This window comes from Eretmochelys imbricata, chromosome 23 (genome assembly GCF_965152235.1).
Source record: "Eretmochelys imbricata isolate rEreImb1 chromosome 23, rEreImb1.hap1, whole genome shotgun sequence".
In the NCBI taxonomy this organism is placed as follows: Eukaryota; Metazoa; Chordata; order Testudines; family Cheloniidae; genus Eretmochelys; species Eretmochelys imbricata.
The window spans coordinates 2669764-2686596 of NC_135594.1; the positions used below are offsets into that span (position 1 = coordinate 2669764).

The 16833-nt window shown below is 52.0% G+C and overlaps 1 protein-coding gene across 1 annotated transcript in view; it reads right to left on the minus strand.

The window, feature by feature from the left end:
• Positions 1-16833, minus strand: part of CATSPERG (catsper channel auxiliary subunit gamma) — a 43952-nt gene that overhangs the window by 24887 nt on the left and 2232 nt on the right. The window contains exons 3-14 of the mRNA XM_077840249.1: positions 16214-16358; positions 15144-15270; positions 14096-14165; positions 11915-12070; positions 10428-10599; positions 9989-10126; positions 8441-8506; positions 6880-6993; positions 5954-6004; positions 3718-3847; positions 2613-2724; positions 1241-1399 (exon numbers count right to left, since the gene is read on the minus strand). Of these exons, the coding sequence (XP_077696375.1) occupies positions 1241-1399; positions 2613-2724; positions 3718-3847; positions 5954-6004; positions 6880-6993; positions 8441-8506; positions 9989-10126; positions 10428-10599; positions 11915-12070; positions 14096-14165; positions 15144-15270; positions 16214-16358 (1440 nt within the window). The remainder of the gene's footprint in view (positions 1-1240; positions 1400-2612; positions 2725-3717; positions 3848-5953; positions 6005-6879; positions 6994-8440; positions 8507-9988; positions 10127-10427; positions 10600-11914; positions 12071-14095; positions 14166-15143; positions 15271-16213; positions 16359-16833) is intronic.

The window sequence follows — 16833 nt, forward strand, 5'->3', positions numbered from 1 at the left end:
TTATAGAAAGAGACCTCCTAAAAACGTTAAAATGTATGACTGGCACACAAAACCTTAAATTAGAGTGAATAAATGAAGACTCGGCCCACCACTTCTGAAAGGTTGCCGACCCCGATGTAGCCCAAGGAGGAGGAGTTTCAAATGCAGGGGTAAGGGCTTTGCTTGGTAGCTCTGGTTTGCTGTGTGTGTGCATGAGAGAGGCCCAGGACAAGAGCTGACGCAGTGAGAGAAAGCCAGGCGGACTGGAACAAGCTGGTAAGGGGGTCCTGAGAGAAAGCTGCGCGGGGACTGGGTGCGGGCTGGAAAGAAGCCTGGGTCTCCTGTTGGTTGTTTCCTACGGTGTTCAAGGAAACAAGGCCTTTGTGCGTTCCGTGCAAATGAACGAACTTGCTGCAAAGACAAAGCTCGACTAGCGCCAATTTCTCCTGCTAATTGGAACAAGCCAGGACACCTGGAATTTTTACCTGGCTGCTCGGGTCAGACCTGGTTGGGGGTCATTTTCTTCATCTAGAGTGGGAGCAAAGGATGCTCAGCACAGCCCGGGGAGCATGTGGTACCTTGTTAAATACCAACAGATCTAGCTGCACCATGTCAGCTTGAGCCTGACAATTTACGGTTGAACTGCAGGTGGGAAGGAAAGTGGGTCTGGTTCTTCTGTGCTGGAGGGTTTTGTGGCTACATGGGGCAGGTGCAGTTATGAGGCCCCCTGGATCCAAGTGGGAATCAGGGCTCAGAACCATGTGGAAATGGGACGGCGTTTGGCTTCCGGATCGGCCACAGCCATAACCTGTGTGGCCATGCCCCTTAAGGGTGGGATGGCTTGGCAGCTCCCCCTTGTGTGAGCATTGCAAGTGCCTCCTGCTTCTGATCTCATTTACACGGGTGCAACTCAGGAGTAGCCCCATTCATGTAAATGGAATTACTCCACGTTGGGATCAGGGTAAAGCCCTGAAGGTGGAAGGCCTGTCTCTATGCCCAGAGCAGGTGCCCCACACTCACCACCGTGTTTCAGATGTAACCTGGAGAAAGCTTGATCTCTAGGGTGTCTGCTAATGAGGGGGCCAATTCTGTGGCTGCTTGGCCCTGGAAACTGGGCTGAGATGGCTCATTAATCCACTGGCCAATCAGCAGCGGTCAACGGCTTCCCAGCACTATAGACCAGGGCTAGATTCAGAAGTCTACAAACCATTAACCACCCCCTGCGCCCGCCCACCCTGTGACTCCTGCTGCCCGGGCTCACCTGCTGCAGTCCCTCCTTGTTAAAGAAGAGGCTCACAAATGACTCATTCAAGCTAAAGTCCTTTGACTCTCTCATTAGCTGTAGGCTGAGGTACGTGTCCCAGGCTTCGGAGGGGTGAAGCCGACTGACGACCGAGCTGCCTTCCACAGAAAACCAGATCTGGAGAGCCAAATGGAGCCAAATGTGAAGAGCAGGCAAAGGGAGCAAAAATCTCTGAAGGTGTCCCTGGAGGGGACTTTCCAAAGGAGCTGCTACATCCCTGCTGCTGAGATGTTGTCACCTCTGCAGCGATGGAGCGTGGCAGCTGTTTATACAGAGCTCACTCATCCAGCACAGAGTTCCTCTCGAGTGGGGAGAGAGTGCAGTCTAATGGTGAGCACAGCCCCTCACAGGACTCCTGGGTTCTATGTGCCCTCTGGTGTGCAAGGTCTTTGCTCTCTCTGTGCTTCACTTTAACCACTCGTACAGGGATAAGAATATTTAGCAGCTCTTCGAAAAGGTTAGGAGGCAGCGTTAGTGACCGAATAGTGTCCTGAGATCCTCAGATGAAAGATACTACACAAAAAGGCAGCCATCCATGACACTGCCTACCACTATCTCATCAGGAGACCGCAAAGCAAGTCAGTACCATTATCCCCATTTTACAGATGGGGAAACTGAGGGTACATCTACACAGCAAAGAAAAACCCATGGCTGTCCTGTGCCAGCTCACTTGGGCACACGGGGCTGTTTCATTGCAGTGTAGACAACTGGGCTGAGGCTCTGGGACCCTCCCACTTCACAGGATTCTACAGTGCTGGCTCGAGCCTGAGCCAAGACATCTACACAGCAGTGAACCAGTCTGAGCCCCGAGAGCCTGAATCAGCTGGCCCGGGCCAGCTGCAGGGGTCTAGTTGTCATCCTATGACACAAAGAGGTGACATTATTCACTCCAGGTCACTCAGCGGCTGAGCCAGGAATAGACCCCAGCTTGCCCAAGTCCCAGGGCAGCGTTCTATCCCCTAGGCCAGTGGTCTCCAAAGTGGGGTGCGCCAGAGGATCCCGGGGGTGCGCGGCAGGAGGAGCGCCGCCGGACGGCACGCCGCTGTTTTTTTCTTCGGCGGCAGCTCTGCACGCCTGCACCTGGTCCTCCCCTCCAGCAGCATGCCTGCGGAAGGTCTCCCCGTCTTCTTTCTTCAGCGGCACGCCTACGGCAGGTCTTCCACTCTTCTTGCTTCAGCGGCACGCCTGCAGTAAGTCTTCCCCTCTCCTTTCTTCGGCGGCACCATGGGGGTGCACGATCCAAAAACTTTGGAGACCACTGCCCTAGGCCACGCTGCATCCAGTCAAACAAAGCACCTGCCTGATCCACCCAAGAGTCACGCCACCATACCTCCTCCGAGTCTGTCACAAACACGACTTCCCCTACATACGACAGAATGAAGTAGCTGATGGGGGACTCTTGTGGGAAGCCGGAGAGAAGAATGTAATTAACCAGGTCGTAGCTGCATGGAAAGCACAGGGGAAGCGGGAAACATTACACTCCATTGCTTTCGTTCCCCTTTCATTCTCTCCCAGAGGTGAAAAGCCTGGTAGTAAAACCATTGCATTTGGCCCTGTCTCTGGGTATGGGTCTCCTGGCAGACAGTGGCCCTTCCGGTCTGTCCCCTGATCTGTTACATTTGTACTAGCTCTAATGTGATTGTTTTGCAATGGTCATGTAATTCCCCACACAGCTCTGCCAATGCGCCACAGGGTGAAACCCACCCCCTGAGCAGGCAAAAGCCTCGGGTAGGACATGAATTCCATTTCAGCCGTATTGGAAGTGCAGTGCATACTTTGTGCTGACACTCTGCACGGTAGGTGAATTTCATCCTCGGGGTGCTGTGCAAATCCGGAGGGATCTTGTGGACCGATGCAATTGAGATCAGAATCGGGTCCAGAGCTTTGGGTCAAGATTCTTTGAAATAGTGATTTTGAGTGCCCCAGTTTTGGGGCTGATTTTCAAAGCAAACACAGGGCAGAGGGGGTTTCACTTTCTGAAAATCAGACCTCTTTACGGTGCCTCCGGCCGGGCCCCTGCAATCACTCCTCTCTTGAAAGTCTTCACCTTGGTTTTTAAAACATCTCATCTGAAGGACCCAAGCATGGCACTTGACTGACCCACTTCGCACTGCTGGGGCGAACTGTGATTCTGAGGCCCCACCTAACACCCTAGTCCTGCAGCTGGGTTCCATGTGCACCTACTTCCTAATGCATGTGGATGGTGCAGGTTGTAATAACTGGGCCTAGAAATGTACCCGAGTTGTGGGTTCAACTCTAAAATGTAAATGGGAAAAGGAATGGAAGGTAGGCAGACTGAATTAGCCCAGGGGAATGGCGGACTGATATAACTGAAGGAGTGTGTTAAAATCATGCCTGGTAAACTAGCAAAGCATGGAACCAACTCATCAGTTGCCTCCCTGAAAACCAGAGATCGATACAGACTTTGTTCTCACCTTTGTAATACAACATTGCCCCAGATGTAGAAGATTGTGCTGAATGGGTTATAGGACAGCCCTCTTGGGATCAGCAGGGAATCCGTGTATTCTTCCAGCCCCAGCAACATCACAAACCCTTTCCCAGTGTCTGCAAAGGACAGGTGGGAGAAACCTGGTCAGAGTGGGTCTTCTGTAGGAGCCATGAGGTCGGAGTTCAGAGAAGAGCAGCAAGAGAAAAAGTTCAGGCTGCAAGGAGATTTTCTGGGTATTCGCAAAAAGAAAAGGAGGACTTGTGGCACCTTAGAGACTAACCAATTTATTTGAGCATGAGCTTTCGTGAGCTACAGCTCACTTCATCGGATGCATACCGTGGAAACTGCAGCAGACATTATATACACACAGAGATCATGAAACAATACCTCCTCCCACCCCACTGTCCTGCTGGTATTGGGGTATTTCTGGGTATTGTTACACTGAAAGTTGCTAATGGCTGGCATGGGGTAAGGCTTTGATCTAAAGACAATCCTGGGCCTCATTAAAGCCAACAGGAGGGCCAAGCAGTCTTTCAGACTCAATGGACACAGTAGTTGAGTCTCTTTAAGTAACAGAGAGCTACAAACGGGGAGGGACCACCCAAGCCACGGGGCAGGTCAAAGGCGGGGATTGCCTGGCTGCCAAGGCAGGGGCTAGAAGATTAGTTTGCAGTCTGTGTGTTGGAGGAGAAAACCAAGCAAAGCACTTGTGAGCACAAACATTAGGAGGAAGCAGAGAGACACTGATTCTTGGGCACAGAGCCCGCTGAAGGGGCAGATGTGTGGACTTTGGAGCAAGGAAAGCTGCCTGCTGCTGTCTGTTTCACCTGTGCTCAGGGAAACTAGATTTTGTGGGCACTCTAAAAAAAAAGAACAGGAAGACTTGTGGCACCTTAGAGACTAACAAATTTATTTACATAGAGAACATGAAACAATGGGTGTTACCCTCCAGACTGTAACATCCATTGTTTCATGTTCCCTGTGTATATAAATCTCCCCACTGTATTTTCCACTGCATGCATCTGATGAAGTGAGCTGTAGCTCACGAAAGCTTATGCTCAAATAAATGGGTTAATCTCTAAGGTGCCCCAAGTCCTCCTGTTCTTTTTGCGAATACAGACTAACCCGGCTGCTACTCTGAAACCTAAAAAAAAAGGTTGCACCAAGAACAGACCTGATTCCTAGCACTGATTTCTCCTCATAATGAGCTATGCAAGGCTAATGCTCAGGTCAAAGAGGCACCATTATTCCTGTTACAGAAGCACCTAAGAACTGCCATGAGATCAGGGCCACATTGCACTAGGGGCTACACAGTCATGTAACAAAGAAGACAAGCTTGCCCAGAGAGCTCACAATCTAGGATCTGTGACACAAAAGCTGGTAACTATGCTGGCTCTGATTCACTGCTGTGTTGCTCTTGGTTTGATGAGTGGAACTTTGTCAACATGGTGTAAAGCAGGAGTTTCGCAGTGGTGAACTAGGCTTGTAGAGGTGGGATAATCAGAGGGGGAGATGAGGGGCTTGTATATACATGGTAGCTATTTTGCAATAGCCAATTCCAGTCAATTTCCCCATGGACACGCATTCCAGAATAAGAGTTCCTTTTTTTGCTTGTCTACACGGGGACAATCAGGAAAGTTAATCCAAATTAACTTCCAATGTGAATTAGTTAAAATGCATGAAGCCCCTGTGCAGATGCTCTTAATCTGAATTAAAGTGAGGCCACGTCTACACTATGGGGACGATAGTAGTGTATTTTTTCACATCTCCGAGCGCATAGTTGTTGACAAAAATTTGCAGTGTAGACCAGGCCTGACTCTAATTTCACTTTGGAAGTGAGTTCAGTGAATCCAGATGAAGGCCACTTTTATTCTGAATCAGAGCATCTGCACGGGGATTTAATGCGCTTTAACCAAGTGCTTGTCAGTACAAACAGGCAGCTTGTGGTGTAAATCTATCCACCACTAGCCTGCTGTACACTAACTCTCCATGTGGACCCTGCTGTCTCGCTCCAAAAATTCCCTCGTGCACTTCTCCCCTTCAAAGCCATAGACAGACTGAGAGAGAGGCTGGGCAGAGCCCTGCAGGGAACAATCATGCTCTGGGTTTGCAGGGGGTGTGGACTGGGAGGGCCGGCTGCACTTTCCAATCTATGGCGTCTATCAGGATATCTCTGCCTCTCCGATCAAAGCCTGTTAGAACGTTCCAAGGTGGGTTCTTACCTTTGGGTATGAAGCGAGGTAAGTGGTACAACATCCTGAAAGCTGCATTGACTATGAACAAACAAACATGGGACGAGTTACAGCAGTGTCTGTTTATTATGTGAACTCATCTTGTTAAATCTTTGTATGTACATGGCCTCCTGTTACCATAGAATCACAATCTTTCATGCGTTTAGCCCCACAGCACCCTGGGAGGTAGGGCAGTGCTATTATCTCCACTGTGCAGATGGGGAAACCGAGTCACAGAGCAGCTAGGTGACTCACCCAAGATCACATGGGGAATGTGTGCCTCCACGTGTACACTGCTATTTTTAGCCATGCTAGTATGGGTTAAGCTAGCGCAGGTATGTCTACCCAAGCTGCAATCACACCCTGGGTCGCAGTGAAGACACACTCTTAGTCCTGACCTAGAAAGATGACTTCTAATGGGCAGTTCAGTCCCTGTCACCATTTTGTCCTTGGCCTCTCTGCTGAGGCTGGGGCCGTTTGCAGTGATAGGAACAGTTATTCACCAGGGGCTGGACTGGCTGATAGCCATTCAGTAGACAGTAATCATTTTCATTTGCTACTGACCTTGGCTGGAGCTGAACCAATAATCTAGGTGGGAAAAGGCAGCCCCAGAGCCGTTCAGTTCTCCTCCATGGTCCAGTTAATAGATCATCACCATTATTAGATCATCACCATCACACCTGAGATAAACCAACACCTTCTGCGAGGGCTAACTCCCTCCTGAGGCCCTTCCCTGCTGAGCAGTGGGGCTGGCAGGATCTGACAACACAATCTGCCCACACCACCCCCACACAGCCCGCTTAGGGACCCGATTCCCTACACATGAACCTTAGCGTCGCTCCACGGACTTCAGTGGATTGACACTGATTCACAGCAGCTGGCTTTACGTTTGTATCGGTACAGAACGACAGCCTGACCTTGATCGTAGGCCACGATGTAGTAACTGGACTCGTTCTTTTTCTTCTCTTCCACCAGCAGCACAATCTTCTCCTCTTCCGTGATGTAGACGGCCCAGAGGATCATGCAAGAAACTGAAAGTGGAGAGAGAGAAAGAGAGAGCCAGCAAAATCTTTCCAAACTGCTCTTTCTAAATATTTCTGTGGCTATGATTTTGAATAAGCAACAGTCTCCTCGTACAACCTGTCACTGCTTCATTGTACCAGTGTTCCAGATGAGGAGTCAGTGTTCCAGAATTGCACCAGAGTTCCAAAATTGTACCAGTGTTCCAGAATTGCACCAGTGTTCCACTGTACCAGTGCCACAGAACTGGAGCCAGAGTTCCAGGTGAGGTCATCTGGAATACTGGCTCCAATTCTGGTCCCCCATGCTCAAGAAAGATGGATTCAAATGGGAACCGGTGTAGAAGAAGGGCTCCGAGGATGATCAGGGGACTGGAGAGCCGATCTCTTGAAAGGAGAGAAAGCTTGTTTTGCCTGGCAAATGGCAGGCTAAGGCTATGTCTACACTTAAAATGGGAGGGGTTCTCCCATCACTGTATACAATTCACCTCCGGCAGAGGCAGCAGCTACGAAGAATTCTTTCGTTGAGCTAGCACTGTCTACACTGGGGGAGAGGTCAGCTGGACTAGGTCTCTCAGGGGTGTGGGTTTTTCACACGGAGCCATGACGATATAAGTTTTCAGTGTAGACTAACCCTGAGAGGGGATTGGATTGCTTTCCGTAGCAATGGCATCGGAAATGGAGGAGGAGAACATGTCCAGGAGGCTGGAGATGAGAAGAAGGTGTCTAACCCTCTGAGGAGGGAACAGCCTCCAGATAGGAGCGGTGAGGGGCAAAGAACCTAACTGGCTGGAGGATGGAGCTTGGCTGGTGTCTGACCGGGGTGATATGGCAGGGTGCGCTCCTCTGATTCAGGGAGGCTGCAGCAGCTGCGGAGCTGGCTCGCATTTTGTGGTTTAAATAATTTTTTACTCCTGCAGCTGGGAGCTGGAGCCTTTGTTCATGGATTTGTTTGGGGATTCATGGTTGAGCCTTTTCTCTGTAACAGACCCTCCCTCCCCCAATTAATCCCATCACAATGGGAGTCTGTTGAACTTCAGCCCCAGGATCTTAACAGCCAGGCTCTCTACCCCAAGGTCGAACAGCCAGTCAATGGCAGGGTTGAGAATTGACACAGGAGTCCTGACTGCCTTCCAGCCCCACTGCTCCAATCACTAGGCCCCACTCCCTTTCCAGAGGTGGAAACAGAACCCAGGGGTCCTGAATCCCACCCCCTCTGCTCCAACCACTAGACCCAAATGTTATAATTTTGTGAGGCTCTTGCACAGCACCACATAAACGTTGAGCCAGAACCTCAGCCGGTGTAAATCAGAACAAAGCTAAATATGCCTATTTCAATGGCACTGCAGCCAATATATATCATGATGCTGGGGGTCTGGCCCCACTGAGTCCAGTGGAGCAGCTCCCATTAATACCAGCTGGGGACCCTGAGGAACACAAGGACCCAAAAGGCACGTACTCTTCAAATATTCGCACACTGTCTTCCTCCCCTTGGCGTGTGATTCGGGAAACTGAACGACTCCATCTGGAGGGGAGAAAAGAGCTGCAGGGTTTCAGCCAGTCAGGCCAGTGGCCCCCAACACATACGTGCAAAAGTGGCGTAGCCAGCATGGGATATTTGGGTGGGCCCTGACTTCGGGTGGGTGAGCAGTTATAGGGGGCTGGGAGGGCAGGAGGGATGGGGGGCCCGCTTCCCCCCACCACCTGCAGGTGGCTTTGCGCGGGGCGATGGATAGACCCTTTGGCCAGGGGCTCCCCACGGCCCGGGGTGCACACGCAGCTCCGAGAAGAGACACTGCTCTCCAGCGTGCATGGTAGGGTGACCAGAGGTCCTGATTTTATAGGGACAGTCCTGATATTTGGGGCTTTGTCTCGTATAGACACCTATTACCCTTCACCCCCTGTCCCGTTTTTTCACACTTGCTATGTGGTCACCCTAACGCACGGCTCCCGGCTCCCTTAGGTGGCTGGCCTACCTTTTTTGAAGATCTCCTCTTCCGCCACCGGCTGCCCGCTCGCTCGCTCGCCCTCCTCCCAGTGGCGGATTAGCCACTGGGCCAACCCGGGGGCCCGGAAAATGGGTGCTCCCGCACCCCACCCGCTCAGTGTTCCTGTCAGGGAGCGTGGTGGGAGCGCAGGGGCTTGCTCCACTCCGCCCACCTGCCTGGCATTCTAGCCAGGGTGCAGGGTCTTGCCCCGCTCCACCCACCCAGCCCCGGCAGGAGTGCCAGGCGTGTGGAGCAAGGCCCCGTGCCCTGACCCCGCTCCCCGGTTGGAGCACCGGGCAGGTAGGAGGAGCGGGTCAAGTGCTTGGGCCAGAGCAGAGCCGGGGCTGGGGGGTGGGTCTGGATGCTAAGTGGGTGGGCTATCGCCCACCTATGGCTACACCCTTGGCATGCAGTTGGCTTGTACCTGTCAATTACTCAGCACCTTAGCTGCCTCCTAGCTAAGGCACCAGGAGGAAGGATGGCCTTCTGGTTCAGGCTGGGACTCAGGAGATCTGACCCTGGGCTAGTCGCTGCATCTACCAGGGCCTCAGTTCCCCACGTATAACGTGGGGATAATAGTCCCTTCCATGTCTGCCTTGTCTCTCAATGTGTGTCCGAGCAGCACCTGGCACAACGGGCCCCTGATCTCAGTTGGGGTCTGTGCAGTGCCCAGCATGATGGGGGCCCAAATCTCAGATGTGGTCTGTGCAGCACCTGGCACAATGAGGGGCCTATTACACACAATAATAATAACAGATATGGCCCTTCAGGCAACGCAAGTTGCAAAACTTTAACAGCTGCCACTTATTTGTCTGCAGGGTGGGCTCTTCTCCCCTGGCTATCAGTCCAGCTCCCTTCACCAGCACTAAATGTGGCACCAGCTGCTGCCCGTGCAAAGGGGCTGGAGCAATAAACATTCTAAGGGGGTGGCTGCCAATCTGTGGGACACTGGATCAGGTCCTCAGCTGGTGTGAAGCAACAAAGCTCCCGGGGCGAATTATCTGGCCCGCACGTCATACCGCGAATGGTGCCAAGGAAGAATTCTCCTTCGTGCATGCCCCCTCCTACAGCAATCACATACTCTGAGCCGTTGTGGGGGAAATGAACAGGGTTTAACTGTGACACGCAGATGTCGTTCAGCACACGGGTCCAGACGCCTAGAGAGAAGAGAGAGACTCTGTCTTAGGTCATGTGGCCCCATCACCATGGCAGCTGAGCATCTCCAGTCTTTGATGCACTGATCCTCAAGGTACCCCTATGCTAGCATTCCTGTGTTGCAGACGGGGAACTAAGGTCCAGAGAAGCTAAGTGAAGCCCCAGGTAACAGAAGAACTCGGTGACAAAACAGGGAATTAAACTGGTGTTTCCCACCTCCCAGGCTGGTTCCCCAACCACTAGATCACCTTCCCCTCTGGGTAGGGAAGCCGATGGGTCTTGGCCATCTCTGGCTTCTCTTACCAGATCCCGGCACATGAGGAGAAAGGACCGAATAGTTCCCAGTGAAGTAATAGACCAGCTGGTTCTGACGGATGAAGAGCACACTTTCCATAGCGATGGCATCGTAAATGGAGGAGGAGAACATGTACAGGGGGCAGTTCAGGGACCCAATCCAGCAGCTGTCGATCGCCACCTGAAGCACAGAGAGGACAAATGAGGGGCAGCGGGCCCCATCCTGATCTCAGCTAGGGGCCAATCCTGCTCCCATTTCAATTAGTGGTAAAGCTCCCAGGGCCTGCTCCTCCGTCTTCCCCAGCCTTGTCATTGACACCAGTGCCAAGCGGGCATTCCCAGGTCCGAAAGGCAGCGTTTCACACTCACTTTGCACTGCTGTAAATAAATTCACAGCTTGGCACACTCTCCCTGGGGACCCTTCCTGGGTCTGGCCCACGGTTCTTGGGCCTACCAGACTTCTCCAGCTGCCCCACCAGCTGTGTCTTGTTTACCTGCCGCTCTCTCTGCCCAGCTCTGTAATCTTCTTTTGAGGGAGATGATCATGCACCATTTTTCTGACTGTTCCTTTTGGCTACCTTGGTTTTTACTGCTGTAAATCACTTGTTGCAAAACACTCCTGTTGCATTCAGTCCAGTGGAGGCAAGATCCGAATCTGGGATCTGGCCCAGCTTCTCCACTAAACAACCTGAGGCCAAATTCTCTGCTGGGGTAAACTGCTGTGATCAGTAGAGCTCTGCTGATTGACAACAGCTAAAGATCTGGTCCCTGACGTTTCACTGACAATGCAATGATCGTGTTTCCATGGAAGAAATCACTGTAGACAGAAGGCCAGATTTTGACCTCATGGCAACTGCACGCCAGTGTAACGTTACTGACTGCAGGGGCATATTTCCTCATTTGCACCGAAGGGAATGAGATTGGAACCAGAGCTGGTGGCGAATATTGATTTAAGTGTGTAATAGGCTTCCGGATGAAAGGGGCAAAATAAATACATGTTACATTACTGTTGCTAAATCAAAAATAAGAGACCAGAAGCTAGGTTGCTGTTTTACTAGTTGCTGCTGTTTCACAACACGCCTCTCATCACAATACCACATTCCTCGCTGGATCTGGGAATAGAACCCAGGAGTCCTGACTCCCTGTCCCCTGCACTCACCACTAGACTAAACTCCCTCCCGGGGCAGCAATGGAACCCAGGAGTCCTGACTCCCAGGCTCCTTCTTCTATCTTCCCTTCCCTCTCTTGTAAACTGAGCCGATCGACTGTGAAATCAGAGCATACACATAAACACATGACATCATGGCAGCATTATCATCATAGGAGCCACTTTTCAGACAAGGACTCCGATTCTGATCTCTGCGCCTGCCACCCGTGTAAATCTGCAGTGACATCCCTCTACTTCAATGGGAACGGGATTGAGCCCTAGCTGGCAGAGGCGTGCCATTGGGCTGCCTTCTGAAGGGATCCAACCCCCCCTTCCCAGCTCTCTTTACCTCCACTGCAGTGAAATCCGCAAACTCCGAGTCTGAAACCAGAATGATTTTGTAAGCGTGGAATCCCCCGAGGATCAGCACGGGGGCTTGATTGAAGGTGGACCAAATGGGACGGGTCGGGCTGTACAGTGACATTACCTCCACCAGTGTTGTAACCTAGAACAGCAGTTCCAAACTTTCTACCACCGTCACCCACCAACTGCATTTGGGCAAGTTTTGCAACCCACACAGGGTCCAAATTTGTGAGGGGCGGCCCCCAAAATTATACACTAGCATCCTTCTTCTCCTTCGTTGCCACCTCCACCTTCTCCTCGCCCCAATGAAGGGGCACCAATCGCCCTCCGCAGCACCCTCTGCCCTGACACCGCAATTTCAGCCACTCCTCCAACATGCCTGGCCACCTGCGCGGGGCCAAGACCCCCGTACCCCAGGTGGCAACACCCACAGGGGGGAACTGAGCCCAGCCCCATGAGACAGGAACCACTGCTGTGGGGTGAATACAGGGTGGACTTGCTGGGATGAAGTGGGAATTTTCTGTAATATTTTTATGAAGCTGATGTGTGCCTCAGTTTCCCTCATATTTCACATGGCGGTGCAGCCAGGGGGAAAAGAACTGTTTGCTCTCAGGGCAGGCTCAGAGACGTAGGTAGGGATGCTGCCTGGCTGTCTGAGCCTGAATGGGTCATTAACAGAAGGATAGGCTTGGCTGACCCCATATCAACGGAAAATCTTCTCAGGCAAACCCAATCACAGGACGTTGATGCTAGCAACCCCCAGCACAGAGGGAGATGGATTTTCCCACCTCTCAGCAGGGCAGCTAGGCAACATCCCCCAGCTGGAGAACAAAGAACTGGAGAGGCGGGGGGAAAGGAGTGGCTGCTGGAATGAGCCAGGACTTTCCCTGGGGAATTGAGGGAGAGAGAACAGCACTTCAACATGGAGTCAGTTCTCTGGCTGCCCTAAGGACTTCCTGGGCTGTTCTGACTTAGCTGTTTGAGTGTCACTGCAAATCCTGGGTGAAGTGCATTCATCTCTGCAGAGTGAGCCAATCTCTACCAGGAGGTTTTCTCAGCTAGACTTGCTGGGCAGAGCGCACGGGATGAAGTAGGGGGACTATTGCCCCAGAGGTTCAGTCAAGGAGGCGGTGAGGCCACGTAGCTTACCCTGTGGAGTGGGACCCCGTGGGGTTCTGGCACACCAAAGGGGTTCCTCCTAGAGACCGTTCCAAAGCTGGGGGCCTAGCACTGATCCGATGGATCCCTGACACTTGCTCTCCAACCTCCCGCACGTACCCTGGGGTCCCCTTTCACACCGGACCCTCAACCCATCTAGAATCTTCCCACGACCCATTGGTGGGTCAGGACCCACCGTTCAGGAAACACGGACCCAGAAGGTGCCAACGGCAGCAGGGGAAAAAAGGCCAGGGTGTGTGTCTTTTCGTTTCTCACCTTGGCACTCAGGTCATGTCTACACCACTGCTTAAGTTGGCAAAACTCAGGGGTGTGAAAAAAACATCCCCTGAGGGTCTCCAGCTGACATATCTATCACCGCTTGTGGGGATGGTTTTATGATGCCCACCGGATAGCTCCCTCCCGTCAGGAGAAGCGGCTACATGAGCAGTCTTATGGCAGCTCAGCTGCATCGGAACAGCTGCGCCACTGTAAGCTCCCCAGTGTAGATGTGGCATAAGGGTGCGTCTACACCACAGTCGGGGTGTGTGACAGTAGCTCGCACAGCACCCCCCAGCTAGCTTTAATCTAGCTAGCACGGGGACCAATAGCAGGGAAGCTGTGGCAGGATGAGCATCAGCATGGGCTAGCCACCTGAGAAAATACCCAGACTTCCAACCAGGCTTGGCAGAGAAGCAATGGTGCCTAGTAGTTAGAGGCCTAAACTGGCACTTAGCAGACCTGGAGTCTATTTCTGGCTCTGCTCCTGGCCTGCCAGGTGAATTTGGACAAGTCATGTTCCCTCTTCTGTGCCTTAGTTTCCCATCTCTAAAATGGGGATAAAGCGCTTTGAGATCTACAGATAAAAAGCACCATAAAAGAGCTTGGTGTTGTTATTCTAACTCATGTTAAAACTACTCTGTTTTCTCGAGGGTTTTACCTCGTATTCACTAACATGAGTTAAGAACACAGCTTTTTTTCTAGCGAAGACAAACCCTTTACCACAATTTACCTTGTCTCCTAGGGAAGACTGTAAACCGGTCTCAGTTTTCTTCATATAGCCGTTAATATTCATCAAAAATCTGTAAACAGTGAAGAAAAACTGATTATAAAAAATATCTTTGCTCGGATTCGTTTAAAAAACTGTCGTATGGGCCAGGGGCGTTTCCCACAATGCCTCTGTGCTTGACTGGAGTCATATCTTGAGGTGCAGGGCTAGCCCACATCGAGGAAGATCCCAACTGCTTCCCATGGACCAACTGTTTTAATATCACCTGCTGTTTGGAGCATACCACAGGCCAAACATTTGCTCCTCAAAAGCACCACAGCAAGGCTAAAAGCTGACCATCCCCTGGCCAGCTGTCATATTAGGGGTCCAGTCCAGGGAGGTTCTGAGTGCCTCCTAAGAGGAAATGAGAACCACCAACAGTCTTTAAAGTCAAGTGTGGTATAAATGCCCAGAAAAGATAAGTATAAATGTCCAGGGAGCATGGACGGATGGATGGATAGATAGACAGACAGAAAGCCATAGATAGATAGATAATGTATGGGGTTAGATTGATCTAGCTATATAAGGGAATAGATAGATAATAAAATTCTTTCTCTCTCTCTCCTCATGCACTATATATCCACTCATCTTGGGGGTTTATACAGTACTTCATTTTTATCTATCTATCTATCCATCCATCCATCCATCCATCTATCCTAAGACCAACAAGGCTCACACACCACTGCAAATATCTATCTAACTGTCATACAGATGCCCAGAGGGGTGGATGGACGGATGGATCTCCTCAGGTCTGTATTCCATCTGTACAGAGCTACACATCCTGATGACATGCCGTAAATGATTACATCAGAGTCATCCCAGAGGGTCGAAGGACAGAAGCCCAATTTTCCCTCTCTGCAGGTCCCCTTAAGGGAGGAGGGCAACTGCCATCTCCCTCCATTTCAGGCAGCTCTCTGACTCCTTGCAGGTTACTGAGGCAGCCCTGGGGGTCCTGGGCCATCCCTGCCACAAGCAGAACAAAGGGCACCCAGGCAGTGCCAACCCTCCTCACCTCTTGCTGTCCACCTCAAGGCCCAGGCCGTTGCTCTCCACCAGGACCTCCATCACCACGCTCCTCTTCATCATTGGCATGGGCGTGTACCAGCACATCCGGCAAACCTCTTCACTGGCACAAGGCCCTGTCGGTGCCCAAGAGACAAAGAGATACCCAACGAGGCTTGGACACTCTCATATGAGCGGGGTGGGCTGATTCTCAGTCAGTCCACTCCTGCACTCGGGACAGGGACAGGGCAAAGGTGGCTTTAAACCCTTTGGACTACCCATATTCTGGGGCTGTGCAGGGCCTGGCCCAGCCTCTGGTGTAAGTTAGAGCAGCCTTGGGGCTGCTGTGACTTATGCTCTGCTTCTGATGGAAGCAGAGAACAGCCATAGCGCAGTGCACTCTGGCCATTCCCTGGATCTGAGAGGGCGGGAGGGCAGAAAGGTATGATCTGCCCCCTACTCCCAGGTAGGGCAGGCCAGTATAGGTCCCTTACACTAGCTGCAGAATTCCTTCTCCAGGGGTTCTTTCTGCCCACTCAGAGCCCCTTTCAAGTTGCCAGAGCTTCCTACAGCAGGGCCTTGGCACAAACGAGACTCTGACCACAGCCATGGGTGGAGGCAGACATCTCTCCATCTTTCCCTCTGCAATTTCACTCTATCCTTCCCTCTGCCATCACCCTCTGCCTCCCCATCCATCTGTCTTGCTCTCATGGCTGCAGCAGCTCCTCACTTCCTCCAACAAACAGGGAAGAAGCCAGGGTCCAAAGGAAAATGCCTAATTCCTGTCTCTCTAGGTGGATTCCCAGGGCAAGATTACGGGCTCGGCTATGGGCCCCGGCACAAAGCCTGATGAGCCATTTAAGTCCCATTTAAACCCTTAAAAGGAAACTTAAGCAGTGCCTGATCCTTGACCTATCTCTCAGCATGGCGGGTGGGGAGGGGATTTCACCCCCTACCCTAGAGCCAAGTAACTCAGGTAACAAGAGAGTAGAACCCTGGGCCCGCCAGGCTGTAGTACCAGCAACCACCTGCAGAGGGAACCGCTGGTATTTGCACTGAAATGGAACAGGAGCAGAATACCCTGAAGCCGGTAAGGGGCCCCTTTCATCTCAATCTGCAGCTGCTCGGGTTTCTGATGTTCTGGATTGACGGACGCTTCGAACCTTACGGTCACAATGGGCCGCAGCCCAGTCAGGTGAGCCTTGCGAATGACTTTCACCGCGTCCTTGAGGGAAGGAAGAGAGGAAAGAAAGAAGCTACCGTGCTGAGCTCCCAGCCCCGAGCACTGAGCTCCCAGCCCCAAGCACTGAGCCAGCGCAGCTCTTGTTGGCTTGGAGGATCACACACGACCACTGCTTGAAGCCCTCTAGCGCAGCTCTTGGGGGGTGCTAGCCTGGAATGCTGAAGCCATGGGGTCAGTTCCCTGCTCTGCCACTGCCTTGCTGTGTGGCACTGGGCAAGTTGCTGCCCTGTGCCTCAGTTTTCCCACATATGAGATGAGGATAGGGACACTTACTCTTGTTGGTAAAGTGTCCTGAGGCTGATGGATGCAGCACATTACATGAGGGGAGGAAGGAGGGCCCTGTGGTTAGGGCAAAGGACTTACCTAGGACTTGGGAGACATGAGTTCCAGTCCTGGCTCTGCCACAGACTCCTTATGTGACCTTGGACAAGTCCCTTAGCTGCTCTGTACAATGGGG